Source organism: Trachemys scripta, chromosome 14, assembly GCF_013100865.1.
Source record: "Trachemys scripta elegans isolate TJP31775 chromosome 14, CAS_Tse_1.0, whole genome shotgun sequence".
Taxonomy (NCBI): domain Eukaryota; kingdom Metazoa; phylum Chordata; order Testudines; family Emydidae; genus Trachemys; species Trachemys scripta.
Window position 1 is genome coordinate 22,548,889 of NC_048311.1, and position 17,669 is coordinate 22,566,557.

Below are 17,669 nucleotides of genomic sequence, written 5' to 3' on the forward strand. Positions count from 1 at the left end.
GGTTATTTAAACTGTAGATAATTTGGAGGAAGGGGGAAAAAACACTGTTTTTGGCTTCTGTAGATTGCACTCAACACAAGGTTTGGTGTAAGGCACAAAGAAATAAAAAAGATTTAATGTTGTAAATTAGGCTATGCCCTGGTCCCCCTTTTCTGCCCCCTTGACTATAATAATCCATGTACACTATTACACGAGATGACTAGAGTAGGCACAGTACCATTGCAATGTCCGTAACAATCTAGCATATATGATAGAACTTTGTATTTAATACTTACTATATTGTTATACTGTATCAGGTATATAGACCAAAAACTCGGTCTTTGATCAGGGCAACAAAAGATGGTATTAAAGGGGAAAATTGGGTTAAAATGTTCTCTCTTTTTTAAAAACAAAAATGAGTGTAAAACTTTACAAATGACAAAAACAAACGTGTCCTATTAAAAGCTTTTGAAAAGAAAAATGCGCACTTCACTTCTTTTGGTGTTGATGATGCTAATCTATTTATCATTCAGACTGCTCGAAACTTTGATCTGCCCAAGTTCTAATTGTAAACATGACGGAGGGGACATTGTATAACTTAGCTGAAGCAGACTGGCAGGGTTAAAGAATGGTTAGCAAATGTCAATCCTTTGTGAAGTGATTGGCGTTACCCCAAAGATGAGTTTGGCCCAGCATGTCGCCAAGGGTGTGTGGCTTTGCTATAAACAAGGTAGTCATTGCACGTTAGCAGTTGCATTAGATGGGGACTGAATGCAGCTTGGCTAGCGGCTGTATAATAAAAAATCCACAAGGAAAGGGAAAGGACTTTTTCTGGAGCTTTCAGGTAATAAGCACTTCAGTGAAGGCTGTCAGTGGCAGACAGGAGAAAGGGATGGAGTTGATCTGTGCCCTGAAATCTTCTTTTGCTGTTAACAAGGAAGCTTTGGAATTCTCTCTGAGTGACTAATCCTGGTTTGGTTACCTGAAGCATTCTCTGCTGCCCTGCAACTCATGCAGCCATTTACATCAGTGCACGCTGAGTGCAATTGGGGTGTAAAATGCGACCGGTCTGATTTGGTGGTAGCCTTTTGCACCCAGTGAAAATGACTGTACTAGTTGCAAAGCAATGGAGAATCAACACTTATATGTTCAACTTTTTTTTTTCCTTACAGGTCATCAGCAAGCAGGATTTGAACCCTTTACCTTCAGCACAGATCTCCATGAATGTAGTGGCTAGGAGTAGCAGCTACTTATCTTTTGAATATCATCTAGTGGAGAGGGTACACAGCAAACTCAATCACTGTGTTATACTTAGCCAAGTGTATTTCTTGTGTTTGATTTGCTTGGGTGGCATCATCGAGGTAAGTGCACTCAAACCTAAAAGGGGCCCTGCTCCAACTGAGTATCTGCTCACCACAGGGTGTTCAGATCCAGGGCTTTGGTTCAGGTTCATCTCCACATTGAAAATGATGACCTAACAGCTGATTTTATAATATTCCTATAGGGTGAACGTTACCCTGTGTAAAGGACTGGGGCAAGGCTATGCACCCCAGAGGCCCACTGGAGCCCTCAAAATACAGCTTTGGCTGGGCTCAGTCAGTGCCTTCTGCAGGCTGAGAGTTCAACCCTGCAAGGTGCCATGGTCCAGCAAAGCATTTAGACACAAGCCTAACGTTACGCATGTGACAGTCCCACTGACGTCAAATGAAGCAAGTGCTTAAGTGCTCTGCTGAATCGGGATAAGAACGCAGAGCTGCTGGCAGGATCGAGCTCGCTGTGCACAGGGGTGGATTTAACCCTTAGGATGTCTCCATTTAGAAAGGGATTTGAGGCAATGTGCTCCCAGAGACTGGGGTTCAGAGACCGTCCTCATGGGAAAACTGCTTTTTGGACTGGACAGGAAGTTGTTTTGCGAGCACTTCCAGGAAAACCCTTCAACTTTGTTTTTGTTTGGGACTTTTTTTTTTTTTTTTGGAAGGCTCCCATCCAGATGGGTGATTGTTGGAACATCTCCTGTTTCTTTGTATCTTCCTGTCTCCCCTTAGTATTTTGGTATCATTAGGTAAGTAATTTGAATGCCACAACAAACTGGCTTGGTTTGCTAGGTCCAGGGGGTTCTGTGTTTTGAACACAACTTTTTCTCAGCTCAGTCAACACAATGAACGTGGGCTCAGCTAACTGTCATGTTTTTCCAACCGGAGGGATGCATTGCAAGAAGAACGACATGCCTGGTGCACTAAATCCGACTGGCGGTTTAATAATAATTATTGGCATGCCATGTGTTCTAACGATACAAGGCAGGAGACTATTATGCGGCTATTTAGTGGATGCGGAGCAAATATTGCTTTAAAAAAAAAATCTTCACTGCAGCCTCTGCTGCTGTCATTCAGAAAACATGGTGAGAAAAGGGAATCTAAAAACAGAAGGCATTCTGCTTTTCTTTATTATTTTAGCACCCCTGGAGGCTCCTACTGTGCTAGCCCAGAGTGAGAAAGTCTCAGTCCAAACAGATACGAGAGATGGAAGGTTGGAATCGAGCTGAGCAAAAATTTTTGTTCACAAAAAAATGCTGTTTCGTGTCTATGCTGGGGTGTATACCCCACACTGGCTCTGAAAGAGTTAACTGGAGCTGGAGTGCTCAGAGCACTTTCTGCCCAGGCCTAGTTAAAGATGAGTCCTAGCAGGGTGGTTGCTGTAAAAAGAGGAAGCCCGAAGTAGGGTGAGGAGGTTGCTAGCTGCATGGGCGGGGAGAGACAGACCAACCTCTGCATCCTTCCTCTTGGCAGTGGAGAGACCAGGAGAGTCCAAGAAGAAACCAAGGTGAGAGTTGGCCTTGGGATCCTTTCCTGAGTAGAGAAATGTGGCAAGAAGTCAGCAGGGTGCAGCAAGCTCTGGCTGTGAGCCCTGATTAAGGGGCAGGACCTGGATCTGTGGGGAGAAATCCCTGGGAGGCATTCAACTGGGGAACTTGGGAGGGATGAAATCTCGAGCCTGAGGAGGGCCGTGGTGGTTTGTTCATATTTTTCATTGAGATTTACTGGGGGACTCCAGAAGGAGCCTTGAGTGGCTCTGCACCCTAGAAAGAAGGCAAGGTTGTGAAGCCCAAAGCCAAGGAATGGAAGGACCATTGGGCCTTATGCTGGAGACCTGTCATAAGGTTTTTGAATTGCTTGCTGGAGAAGGCTTTGTTATCCCAGAAGGACTCGGAGGGGGAGGGACTATAAGTGACCTACCTGGAGGACTGAGTCACAAGAAGCAGCAGACCACTGCAAGGGTACTAGATGAAAAAAGTCTGCTGTGCCATGACCTGCCATGAGTGGGGGTCCCAGCAGTGAACCTTCCCTTCTACAGGGACAACTGAAATGCTTACCAAGCAAGTGGGGATTTTGGCAAATTGTTTTGGTCAGGAAAACATAAAACATTTCAGTTTTCCAGGCTAGAGACACAAGGGACATCCACAAAACTGAGGGGGAAGAGGTACTGCCTTCCCCTTCCTGTCCAGTAGCCCATTGGGCAGGTCATTTACCTGGAGCAGGGACTTGAACTTGCATTTTCCGCCTCACAACTGAGGGCCCTAACTACCAGGCTGTTAGGTATTCTGGGCAGGCCTCTCTCAGGCTGTCCTGGGGAAGCTGTTCCTCTTTGTACTAATACTTGCATTGTCATTGGGCCAGAGAGAGCGCTACACATAGGGTGACCAGATGTCACAATTTTCGGGTCTTTTTCTTATATAGGCTCCTCTTACCCCCCCCTCCCAATTTTTCACATTTGCTGTCTAGTTACCCTAGCTACACACTCTCTAACCAGCTGACTGGAGCACTGAGCTGGAAGGAGTGAGAGTTGGGTTCCTATCCTTACTCCAGACAGGGGATTCAAACCTGGGCCTCCCACAGTCCAGGTGAGTGTCCCAACCACTGGACTACTGGGAGGAGGGAGAGTACTGCTACTTCTTCTGTTTTGTCCCTTGTGGAGCTAGCTCTTTTCCCCATATTTCCTTTGCTTTTATTTTTATAAAGGTTTTTTTAATCAGAAATCAATTTTTCCAGAATTTTCATTTCCCAAAAAGAGTCAGTTTTGTGTTGACCTGAAACCAATTTTTAACTCCAAAATCCATTATTCACACTGCTGTAGGCTGGAGTAGAAACAGGTACAGGGGTGAAGTGGTTTGCCCCAGGACAATAGCAGTGATGGCCGTAGAACGCGGATCTCCTGAGTCTCTGTCTGGTGTGCTAGGTTACTGACTAGTCCTCTAGTGGGTAAGCTGCTAATCAACATAAATAATCCTGATTTTGCAATAAGAATGTAGGAAACTTTTGCTGCCACCTAGCGGATTTGGTGGTATCTTTTACAAGCTCCTTCTGATGTGGGAGAATAAAAGGTTGTATGAACTGACTGTAATGTTCTTGCTGACTGGGTACAGGGAAAATCATCTTTGAAAGACAGATTCTGGCTGATGCTCAGTCAAACTAGTTATGCAGGGCCTTGGCTTTTAGTTCAGCGTCCCAGAGGCAGCGCTGTAATAATACAAAGGGTTTCACCTACGCAGTCTCTCTTTAAACAACTTGGGTGTTAGAAACAAGTCCCATAGACTCCTCCAATGGGAAAACCCATGGAAAAAGGGGAGATTTCTCCGACTGGGGGCATGGTGTATGCCGACCCATGGAACAGGCTGCTGGGCCAGCCCACAAACTTTGTCAGTCCTCTCCGGATCTGCGCAAAGCCAGGAGGACATCCAAGCAGCTGCCCTAAGCATCTGTACCAGTTCTGGGCTTTTGGCGACTCCCTTTCCCCCTAACAGCACGGCTCTAGTGTTAGGGCTTCTGCAGAAGGCGGCTGTCCCAGGGACCTTCAAGAGGTCTCCCCAGCATTGGTGGCGTGAAGTGACACGCACAAAGGTAAGACATAAGGGTGGTGAAGAAACAATGTGCGTGTGTACACACACACACACACACACTTGACCTGCCTTTGCCCCACCAAGAACTCCAGATACCTAGAGCAGTCTTTGTGTGGGGAGAGGGAGCGGGAATACCCTATACAACCATGGAGGTGTCTGGCCCTTCATTGCACTGACTGATGCCTGCAGAGCCAGCTGTCATAGAATCCTAGAATATCAGGGTTGGACGGGACCTGAGGAGGTCATCTAGTCCAACCCCCTGCTCAAAGCAGGACCAATCCCCAACTAAGTCACCCAGCCATACACACCTACCTTGATTTCAAAGCTCTTGCAGTACACTTATTTGAATGTGTGAAATGTACGTGTAAGAACAGTGAAATAAACATACATGGTTGATTATAAAATGAGCAAAAGGTTTAAATCTGGCTTCCTCTCCTGATTTTAAACTCAGCTAATGATAGCCTGCATCTTTGAAATGGCATTCTTCACGTCTTCTCCTACAGTGTTGCTGTGCACTGTCAAATTGCTGTTGCATTCCTTCCCAGAGATGGCTGTATTTCACTGCTAAGTGAGGTGAACCCTGTCTCTTACGGACTCCCATAGGTGTTGTGAGTCTTAATTAATGTTAGTAAGTGCTTTGAGATCCTCCGGTGCTAACAAATTGATGTTATAATAAAAGTAAATAGAATCTCATAAACAAGCCAGGGTTAATTTGAATAGACCTTGTCAGCCTCCCTCTTTGCTTCTGAAATTTTCTCTGCAATATGCTGATTTCAGGTTAATCTACATACACTTAGTTCTGATTACTTTGTTCTATGTCTACCCTTTGTCACTTAGTTAATGACTGAATGCTTCACTTTTCTCAAAATGGCTGGCAAAATTAATTGGCAATTTTCTTTAATTCTCAGCTCACCCAAACATTTGGATTGGTAGAAAGATGCAAATGAGTGTACTGGGTTAATTGGATACTGGATATAATTAACTAATGCAATGTTTCATTGTTGTGAGTAACTATTTTCAGAGAGCAATTTAAAGCGCTTCTGAGTTTCTAGCATTGCCTGAAAGGAGCTTTAGGTTGCAGTCAAGTATCAGAGGGGTAGCCATGTTAGTCTGAATCTGTAAAAAGCAACAGAGGGTCCTAGGTTGCAGTGTTTCCTCTGATCTAATCATTCTACAGAAAGAGACAGCTCATGCTCCAATTTCAGTGGAAACAAACCAAACCCATTCTTTCAGGTCATGTTTAAATAGGTGATGAAATCAACAGTCCAGACTTTCTCTTTGGTACTTACATGGTCCCCCCCTTACCATGGTAATTGTGCACCTCACACGCTTGAACTTATTTATCCTCACAACACCCTTATGCAATAGGACAGGGCTATTATCCCCATTTTACAGTAGGGAAACTGAGGCACAAAGCGGCCAAAGCCTCCTTTTTCCCCCCACCAGCCTGCTGCACACTAACTGTCCAAGTGGATCCTGCTGACGTGCACTAACATTTTGAAGTGGAAGTAGATTAAAGCAAACTAACAAACAGTGTGTTTCAGCAGGATCCACATGGACAGTTAGTGCATGGCAGGTTAGATTCACACTCCAGCTTGCTGTGAACTAAATGTTTGTGTAGGCAAGCCCTTAGTGACTTGCCCAAGGTCACACAGGAAGTCTGTGGCAGAGCAGGGACTTGAACCAAAGTCCAGGCCAGTGCCCTAACCCCTGGAGCATCCTTCCCCTCACAGGCCTTCCCATTTGCTGCCACTATTACTGAACAGTTGGTCTTGCTTCATTTTACTGCTGTAAAATCGCTGTGCTTTTTTATGGCGATTTCTTGCTCAAAATGAAGCATTCCTGCTTCAGAAGGTAAAACTTGTTAATTATATCTTAGTGAGTGTGCAAATGTGTTTAGGCAGAACAGAGCTGGGCTGTATGGAATATGATTTAACATAAGTGTCGTTAACTGTTAGTCTACCAACTCAACAAATTGCTTATAATCATGGCTTATGGCCATCTCTAACACCTATTGGTGTTGTTTGTAACCGTGTATACACATACTGCTCATTACCACACTTATCACATCTACTAATCACTTATTAGCCTTCCATAAGCTATTTATAAATAGACCCTTGACATCCAGCGTGACTGTATGTTTTAGACCCCGATTCTGCAATGAGATGACCTAGAACTTCACTGAAGTCAGAGGGGTCATCCCACAGCAAGGTGATGTGCAATCCGAGCCGCTGACCGTATAAGGACTAAGTTGTATTTTATTTATAAATTGGGCTAAGAAGGCTTTTTTTAATACTCAAACTTTTCAAATGTATCAGTTTTGTCTTAACACTTCAGCTTGAAAGCAACAGTCAAATATTTGGGGATAATTCTAAGAAATGATAAACGAACCTTGAGTCTTTCAAGTTAACCATAAAACCTTAATGTATAAACTGCAACTTTCTCCCTCAATGGTCCCCTTTAGCCCTTTTCCTCTAACCATCTAACTGTCACATTATGGGACATATTTGCTTCGCTTACCCTGAAGTCAGAGAATTTCATATGATTTCCCTCCTTTGTAAAGTGCTTTGAGATCTATGGATGAAAACTGCAATACAAGAGCTAGATGTCATTTATTATTATTACTCATGACGTAGGGCCTCATCCAAAGCCCATTAAATTCACTGGGAATCTTTCCATTGACTTCAATGGCCTTTGGATCTAATCCTTACGGCAGCATAAATGAGAACAGAATTTGATACTAAGCCTCATTAATTACCTTAAACCTTAACCCTGTACTGCAAGACTGGGTTACAGGAATAAAGTGCAGTGTGGGTCCAGGGGACTGGTGCCAGGACTCCTGGGTTCTATTTCCACTTCTGCCGCTGACTCTCTGTGATGTTGGATTAATCATTTAACTGTGCTGTGCTTCAGTTTACCCAGGTGTATAATAAGAATAATTATTTGTACCTCGCAGGTGTTACATGGCTTGACAATGCTTTGAGATCCTCAGAGAAGGGAACTAGAGCAGTGTTATTTATAGATTAAAAAAGACAAATGGACAAATTTGCTCATGTGTAGGTTATGTGCTGGTCACTAGATGGCAATGCTACTTAGTCTAATTTAGAGGGATCTGCTCAGAGTACAGCATTTTAGCTGAAATTTTTGAGTTGAACTTTAAATTTATTGGAGGAGTTGCTTTTATTTATTCATTTTTTCCCCTCATTTAAAGACATGAACTTACTGGTGTTTTGGTATTTCAGTCACTGGAATTGAAGGTTATTTCTGCATTGGGTAAAACATTTTACATTCATTTCTTTGCAGGATTATATATTTAATGTACCCTGACATTTTGTATTATTGCTTGAGTCAGTGGATGCTGTAACTGGCAAGGATTCAAAGGTCTTTCTCTAACTATAGAGACGAGGTGGATGAGGTAATATCTTTTATGGGACCAACTTCTGGGGAGAGAGACGAGCTTAATGGAGCTCTTAAGCTCAAAAGCTTGTCTCGCTCACCAACAGAAGTTGGTCTAATAAAAGATCTATTAGCTCACCCACTATTACCTCACCCAACTTGTCTCTCTAATATCCTGGGAACAACACTGTCAACAATAATGGAAGCTTTCTCTAACTATCTAATACATTAAATACTGTACAGAAATCCTCCGGAGAATGAAAAGGATGGCTAAACAATTTAATTATTACTTGTGTTTTCAGTTCCTTTATACAGGCACAACGGTTTCAGTCATTCATAAGCTACTCAGGAAGGAGTTAATATAACAGAGGCACTAACTCAGTGATATGAAGTGATAAAGGATACTTGCAATGAACTGGTTAGAGAGTGTGAGAACATGCTTCTGCTGCCCCCTCTTGGACAGAAGCAGAACTGCTCATCTGTGAGTCAAAGTCTCAATACAGCTAAGGGAGAGTGTCCATTAGCTCAAGTGGCAGGGGACTCTGTACTTGGAGCAGGATTCCTGCTGCTGTCGTGGAATTCCAGCTAGCTGTTTTGTGATGACCATAAAAGACTAAGTAGCCATAGATCTGTTACAGCCCATTAGAGAGGGAAGGTAATTTGTTGGGCAGCTGGTCAGGGAATAGGGAACAAATGTACCATGAGGTCAATGTGGCAGGTGGGCTGAGCATAGGGGGTTTGGGTCTTTGACACTCAATACACTCTAGTGATATATCCTATTTGTCTGCAGTTGTTCGGGCATCCAGCTAAGCTCCCTTCACAGCTAAACCTCTTATGAGCAGAGGTATGTTACACCTGCCAGGGGTTTAATTAACCTCTTAAGACACTTAAAAGCATGTTCACGGAATTAATCTATTGAGTGACAGTGAGATGCTACAAGCATTTGGGAGTTTGTGCTGCCAGTCTCAGCTCGGCTGGCAGCTGGTGCTGCTGCTGCGGCTTCTGCAGGACACACTGGGAAGCCCTTAGCCATGGCTAGATAATTTTTATTGCTTATCCTGTTTGTCACTTTCAATATGAAATGTAGCAACAAACACTCACGATCGGAAATCACTGCTACATGCAGTGTGGTAAAGGATTCATATTTATACAGTCAAGGGGCCTGATTCTCTCTTGCTTTGTGTCACTTTGATGCAGATCTGGGGTAGAAACAGCCCCCGGGGACACCTCCCCCAAAAGGGGGTTCCCAAGCCAGCACAGAGCTAGCAGGATTACCCGCCCCCTCCCGGTGTAGTGAGCATTCTAGAATCTGAGAGAGTGTAGCTGAAGCACACTCTCCTCCTCCCCGCTGCCTCTCCATTCCCATTTCCTTTCCAGTGAGTTGATACTAAAGGGAGCAACTTGGTAACAGCCCCTGCACCTCCTTTGATACCTATGGTGAGAGGAGTTCCTTACTTTCTACTCCTACTATGCATAGCCATATGGCTTCAACTGGAGGACTGTGTCCAGTTTTGGACATCACACTTTAAGATGTGCACAAGTTGAACAGAGTCCAGAGGAGAGCAACAAAAATGATAGAGGTTTAGAAACCCTGACCTGGGAGGAAAGGTTGAAAGAATTGGGCATGTTTAGAGAAGAGAAGGCTGAGGGGGGTACCTGACAAGTCTTCAAATAAGTAAAAGGTCTGTTATAATGAGGATGATGATCAATTGTTCTCCAGGTCCACCAAGGATAGGACAAGGAGTAATGGGCTTAGTTTGCAGCAAGGGAGATTTAAGTTGGTTATTAGGAAAAACTTTCTGAATATACAGATAGTAAAGCTCTGGAACAGGCTACCCAGGGATGTTGTGGAATTCCTGTCATTGGAACAGGGTAAACGAACGTCAGGGATAGTCTAGGCATACTCAATTCTGCCTCATTGTGGGGGATGGACTACGTGACCGCTTGAGGTCCCTTTCCAGCCCTACATTTATTTCTATGATTCTGTGACAGATATGACAATTTCCTGCAATATCCTTGAAAGCTCTTAGGTATGAAGTATATGTATTATGGAGGGTCAGGATTGTGTGTAACTTCTTTATGGAGGAGCTGTGACAAATATTGCAACCCCATGCATATCTTTGGGGTCCATTGGTTTTAAATGAATGGTTTTATGCAGGGTTGTGCTCGAATCCAGGGGTTCTCAACCTTTTTCTTTCTGAGCTACCCCCCTCCCCCCCGGACATGCTATAAAAACTTCATGGCCCACTTATGCCCACAATAACTGGTTTTCTGCACATAAAAGCCTCAGCCGGCATTAAGAGGTAACAAGCAGGACAATGGCGTGGGGCCCCATGCCACAAGAGGCACTGCAAAGCTAAGTTGCTCAGGCTTCTGCTTCAGCCCCAGGTGGCAGGGCTCAGTGCTCCGGGCTTCAGCCCCATGCACTGGGGCTTTGGCTTTCTGCCCTGGGCTCCAGCAAGTCTAATGCTGGTCCTGCTTGGCAGACCCCCTGAAACTGCTCATGGCCCCTCATGGGCCCTGGACCCCTGGTTGAGAACCACTGCTCTACTCCATGACAGAGGGCTACCACAGCTCTTGCAAGAATTAAAAACAGAGGGTAGTGATTACAGAAAATTCACCAGGCTGAAATCTTCCCCTCCCCACTCCAAGAGGTATCCCTGCTTGGGGAGATCACATATATTAGTTCAAACCAGATTCTCCAGAGATCAGCAAACAGAGAAAGGACTCTAGCATCAAATATAACATAGCATGAGTCCTAAACTGACGCAGGGCCTTTCTTCTGATCCAACAAACAAGCAGGACTTTCTGTCCAAAGAGGGGCCCCAATCCTTCCTGAGAAGGGTTGGAAGGACTTTGGCCTCCCAAGGTCCCATAAGACTGATGGGCAATAGCTTGTGTCTAGGAACTTTTATTGGGTTTTTTTATGTTTTCTCTGTAATGCTTTCAAGAATAAATGTGCTTGCTTACAAAGACCTGTGTGGTAACTTGTAACTGCTGGCAATCACAGCTGTTCATAGCCTTCAAAGAGAAAGCAATGTGCAGATGCTGGCCTGTTCAGGCATCCTGTCTTGTTGGGATTGTCACAGTGTAGGCAGGGATGTGTGCAGACTAGAAAAGCCCCCATCAGGAAGGAGAGAGATGCAGATCTCTATCTAAGAGAGGTGACAGCTGAGGAGCCAGGACCCTAAATTTGTGCCCTTGGTGGACCATGGTGGAGTAATACAGGTGCATTTGCCCTTGAATTGTGGCACGAAATAAACCTACATGATTGGCCCAAGGTCCAACAGCAAGTCAAGGGCAGAGGTGTGAGTAAAACCCAAGTTTCCTGATCTCACACTCAGTCTGGTGCCCATCTGTTGTAACTTGCCCCTTCCAAACTGCCTGGCATGTCTTACAAAAGATAAAGCTTAAAATAAATCAGCTACTTCAAAAGGAACAACTCATGCTATTTGTGGCACTAACAAAATGATGATCGCAGCAAACCATAGCCCTGGAATTATTTACAGCTAACTAATGCAATATGATTAACAGCAGCAGTGTAAGTAACATCCCAAAAACCAACAAGAATGAATTATTCAGAAATATTCCAAACATCAAAACGCGATGTTGCATTAATTCAGAATGACTAGCTGAGGAACAGATCCAGCCAAAGAAATGCTGAGACAAATTGGGAGTAGAGAAATGTCTTAGTACTAAAAATTGGTCATCTGTGTGTAGATGGTCATAAATCTGCTAGGATTCTAAAACTGAGTTAATTCAGGAAAAATAATTTTCCTTGCCAAATGGCACCCAATAGCGTTTGGGGTGGGGGGAAATGGAGACAATTATGATTGCTGTAATTAACTAAGAAGTAACAACATAAAGAAAGCTGCATGTTGTGGGAATGTCAAAATTCAGATCTGGATTCCAATGTTGAACATGGCAAACTTCGGACCTGGAGTTCTAGTCAGCCTATTGTAAGATACAAAGAGGGGTCAATCTGGATCTGAGTGCACCCCGCTGCATGCCTGTGGAGTTTATGGGTCTTCAGGAACAGGGGTCTGGGTTGGGCCCTTCTGTACCCAAAATATTAGGGGAAATTCTGGGAATCAGTTACTGACTTTATTGCAAATGAGTAAAGCTCTTCTTATGAGCATGAAAACACTGAACATAAAACAAGAGAAAAATCAATTAAAGGGATGACTAGAAAAACTATACTTTTTAAGCTTTGAGATCAATTGAACCCATGAGTCTATAATGTGCTTCTTGCAATATTCTGCTACGAATTTTGTATTAAATGTAAGCAGAATTGTTGACAGGCCATGCTTTCTATAGGCCAAAGTAAGGAGGGTCCAGAACACACCAGTATTCAGTTGAAGCAAAACAGGGTGAGAGTACAGGCTATTGCTGTAAATGTTATATCAATGTTTATTTGTATTGTGGTAGCACCTCTAGAGGCTGTCTGCACTGTATGGAGCTGCACTGAAACGACAGTCAGAACCTCCCATTTGGTCCATCTTCCCTCTGCTGGAGTTAATGTAAAATAGGCACTAAGGGAGAAATCCAGATCCTATCAAAGTCAATAGGCGTTTTGCCATTGACCACAATGGGGTCCACACTTCGTCTTCCCGTTTCCCTGAGTTACTGTATTCTTGTGCTGAGCCACATTTCTCCAGCAACTATTTGTTTTTACATCAAAGACCAATGCAGCCAATTAAATCCTGATATTTAGAGCTGGCAAACACCAAAACTATAGATCCCAGAGATGGGCAGGAGCAGAGCACAATCTCCAACGAGATGTAGATGCTGACACCAAAAAAAACTACCACCACGCTAATTTATCCCCACCACCTGTATTTTCCAGTGTGTCCTGTCTTCAGGGGGCCTTATTCTCTGCTGCCTGGCACCCCGTGTGCTCATTTACACCAGTACAAACTAGAAGTAAACTGCTACCTGCAAACGGCATGAAGAATTCTAGTGTGGTGCCATTTTACTCTCCTGGTGCACAGGTTTAAATGCTGGCAGAAGGGGCAGCACAGTGGTCTGGCCATTGTATTCCTAGTTTCAAGATTGTAAGCTCTTTGGAGCTGGGGCTGTCTCTGGTTTTGTGCCTTATGAAGCATATTTCCAGCAAATATAAACTCTTACATTTCCCAGCTAGGCTAACATTCCCCATGAAGGGCCTTTAAGTGCTAATGTTGAACCTGAATACCTAAAGGATGAGAGAGCAATTAAAGCAACTTTCATGGCTAGACACAAGTAAACCCAGCCACTAGGCTAGCTGCCAGGGATCCCAGCACTCAGAAGCAACAGAAGGCCAAGACAAAGCCTGTATCTTGCAATGAATGCAATCTAACTGCAACCAAGTTGGTCTCAGTCATATTTCCAACAGGAGCACATTCCAGCGGCAAGGCGTTGCAACTGAGTAAACCTGGCCTTCCACACCCATCTGTTTCGCCTATGCTCCTGCTGGCACAGCGGGTCGGAATTCAGAGCAGCCTCTTAAGTGAGGAGGATGCAGGCCATGTTCCTGAACTAGCAGACCAGTCTACTGAGATCCAAGGGCTGGAAGTTGCAGCTAGACAAATTCCAACTGGAAATAAGGTGTGAATTTTTCACAGTGAAGGTAATTGATCATTGGAATGACTTATCAAGTGTTGTGGTGGATCCTCCATTACTGACCATTTTTAAATCAAGACTGGCTGTCTTTCTCAAACCTCTGCTCTGGTTCAGACAGGACTTATTGCAGGGAAGTCCTATGGCCTGTGTTATACAGGAGGTTAGACTAGATGAGTACAATGGTACCTTCTGGCCTTTGAATCTTTGGATTGCTGTGATTGTGTGTGCTCTGTTGACCTATATGACTGAGGAAACCTTCAGCAGGAGAATTAACTCTTCCCAGGCTACACAGCCATTGACTGGAGAAACAGGAATGGAGGAAATGTAGTACACCATAGTGACCATAGAGTTTGCTCAGTAAACGTGGGCTGAGAAGGCTTAGTGAAGGACTAAGAGCTCTGCCTGCTATCCCAGGCGGGTTTGGATCATACCAAAGACTGCCCCGGCACTCAGAACTATCCAAGAAGTGCTGCCCCAAGTCCTGATGCCTAGAAAGTTCATAGGTGGTCTCTATTTGGATGACTCTTCTTTAAAATGATTTGCTTTGGGAGTAAGCTCTGCTTCTCTGCTGGAAACAGTGCCCCCAGATCAAATCAGAGACACATCCAGGGGTTGGAGAAGCTTGTGCTGCTGCTGCCCAAATTGTATCTGGTTCTGTGGGTAAATAAAAATCTTGAGTCTCCTCCTGGGGCAGCAGCCTGGTACCTTTCACCAGCATTTGCGTACAGTGCCTCTAAACCAACTTGGCCTCGCTTTTGCCTGACTGTCACAGGGCATGCACTGTGTTTTATCTCAGCATGCTTCTTCCTATGCTAACATGGAACACCTGTCCTGCGGGTAGTAAGTGAAAAGCACCTTTGTCCTGCAGCAGCTGTGGGGAATGGGATGCAAATTAATTAATTCAACTCCAACCTCACTTCCCCCTGCAAAAAACTGACAGAGTTTTAAAAGCTTAGTAGTTCTGGGACCATGTGTGAGCTGCCTCGCAGGCTCACCCAGGGGAGAATGGTGCTTCCTTATTCCCCTACATAGCTACTTGCACTGCTGGTCTGTGAGCAGGGAAGAGAGCAGCTGTGGCAAACTAACTACATACAGGAGGGGGGTAAGTGGGAAGACTGACATGGGTCATAGGGAAAATCTTGCCCCTCCCACCCAGAAGTCAGTGCTGCTGAGCCATTGCAGAGCGTGAAATAACCTGCCCAAGACTGTTGCAGCTCACGGCCCTTCCAGGAACAAGGAGGAAACAGGGACCAAACTGCAACTCTCTGAGTCACCATTCAATCTCTGCTGTACCTTTACTCGGGGCTTAGCCTGTGGTCACTCCACAATTGAGCCCCTTACTAGTGTGGCCTTGTCACTAACAGTCCCCAGCTGCTTATTAGCTTCTCTCTCTCTTGTCTGATTGACAATCTAATTCCACGAGGGCTGGGGGGCAAGTCTAAGGGGGAAAACCGTTTGAGAGGGCTGGCAGATTTTCAGAGAGACCTTAATAAGCACACTATCCTACTGCGTAGGAAAAATAGTAAGTATGCTGCCAAGGCTGCTTCCCCGCTTTGAACTTTAGGGTACAAATGTGGGGGCCTGCATGAAAACTTCTAAGCTTAACTACCAGCTTAGATCTGGTCCGCTGCCACCACTCCCAATGTGCTAATTCCCTTCCCTGGGTAGCCTTGAGAGACTCTCCACCAATACCCTGGTGAATACAGATCCAAACCCCTTGGATCTTAAAACAAGGAGAAATTAACCATCCCCCTCCTTTCTCCCACCAACTCCTGGTGGATCAAGATTCAACCCCCTTGGATCTAAAAACAAGGAAAAATCAATCAGGTTCTTAAAAAGAAGGCTTTTAATTAAAGAAAAAGGTAAAAATCCTCTCTGTAAAATCAGGATGGAAAAATAACTTTACAGGGTAATCAAACTTAAAGAGCTCAGAGGATCCCCCTCTAGCCTTAGGTTCAAAGTACAGCAAACAGAGATAAACACTCCAGCAAAAGGTACATTTACAAGTTGAGAAAACAAAGATAAACTAACACACCTTGCCTGGCTGTTTACTTACAAGTTTGAAATATGAGAGACTTGTTCAGAAAGATTTGGAGAACCTGGATTGATGTCTGGTCCATCTCAGTCCCAAGAGCGAACAACTTCCCAAAACAAAGAGCACAAACAAAAGCCTTCCCCCACCCCAAAGATTTGAAAGTATCTTGTCCCCTTATTGTTCCTTTGGGTCAGGTGTCAGTCAGGTTACCTGAGCTTCTTAACCCTTTACAGGGAAAAGGATTTTGGAGTCTCTGGCCAGGAGGGATTTTATAGTACTGTACACAGAAGAGCTGTTACCCTTCCCTTTATAGTTATGACATATGCCAAGAGCCCACGCTGGCTTAGCAAGATCTTCAATGATCTGAAACTCAAAAGAGTCCTCCAGAAAGTGGCAACTAGGTCAAATTATGAAGGGTGAATATATATAAAAAAACAAAAACAAAAAAAAACCACAAGCATGTAGGGACAAAATTAGAAAGGCCAAGGCACAAAATGAGATTAAACTAGCTAGAGACATAAAGGGTAACAAGAAAACATTCTATAAAAGCATTAGAAGCAAGAGGAAGACCAAGGACAGGGTAGGCCCATTACTCAATGACAATGACAGAACACGCAGAAATGGAGGAAGTGCTAAGTGCCTTTTTTGTTTCAGTTTTCACCAAAAAGGTTAGTAGGGATCGGAGGTCTAACATACTGAACGCCAGTGAAAATGAGATAGGATCTGAGGCTACAAGAGGGAAAGAACAAGTTAAAAATTACTTAGACAAGTTAGATGTCTTCAAGTCTGCAGGGCTTGTTGAAATACAGCCTACAATACTCAAGGAGCTGACTGAGGAGATATGAGCCATTAGCAATTTTCTTCAAAAACTCATGGAAGATGGCAGAGATTCAAGGACTGAAAGAAGGAAAACATAATGCCAATCTATAAAAGGTGAATAAGGACAACCCAGGGAATTACACATGAGTCAGCTTAACTTCAGTACCCAGGAAGATAGTGGAGCAAATAATCAAGCAATCAATTTGCAAACAACTAGAAGATAATAAGGTGATAAGTAACAGTCAACATGGATTTGTCAAGAACAACTCATGTCAAACCAACCTAATAGCTTTCTTTGATGGGGTAGTAAACCTTGTGTGTAGGGTGGAAGCAGTAGATGTGGTTTATCTTTACTTTAGTAAGTCTTTTGATACAGACTCGCATGACCTTCTCATAAGCAAATTAGGGAAATATAGCCATGATGGAGCTACTATAAGGTGGGTGCAAAACTACTCTCTGGGAATGGTTTTCCAACCAGTTATCAGTGGTTCACAGTCAAGTTGGAAGGGCATATCGAGTGGGGTCCTCAGGGATCAGTTCTAGGTCCGGTTCTGTTCAATATCTTAATCAATTATTTAGATAATGGCATAGATAAAGTGTGTGGATGATACCAAGCCGGGAGAGTTTGCGAGTGCTCTGGAGGATAGGATTAAAATTCAAAATGATCTGGACAAACTAGAGAAATGGTCTGAAGTAAATAGGATGAAATAAGAAAAATGCAAAGTACTCCACTTAGGAAGGAATAAACAATTGCACGCACAAAAAATGGAAAATGCCTCAGAAGGAGTACTGTGGAAAGGGATCTGGAGATTATAATTTATAGTGAATCACAAGCTAAATATGAGTCAACAATGTAACACTGTTGCAAAAAAAGCAAACATTCTTCTGGGATTTATAAACAGGATTGTTGTAAGCAAGACACAAGTAATTCTTCCATTCTAATAT

At 43.9% G+C, this 17,669-nt stretch overlaps 1 protein-coding gene across 17 annotated transcripts in view; it reads left to right on the forward strand.

The window, feature by feature from the left end:
- Positions 1-17,669, forward strand: part of LOC117887252 (canalicular multispecific organic anion transporter 2-like) — a 255,099-nt gene that overhangs the window by 157,588 nt on the left and 79,842 nt on the right. For 16 of the 17 annotated variants that reach the window (XM_034789635.1, XM_034789622.1, XM_034789620.1 and 13 more), the window contains one exon: positions 1,152-1,340. In XM_034789635.1, coding sequence (XP_034645526.1) covers positions 1,152-1,340 — 189 coding nt within the window. Of the gene's footprint in view, positions 1-1,151; positions 1,341-8,690; positions 8,751-17,669 lie in introns of those variants that run through there. The other variant, XM_034789637.1, reaches the window with a different exon arrangement.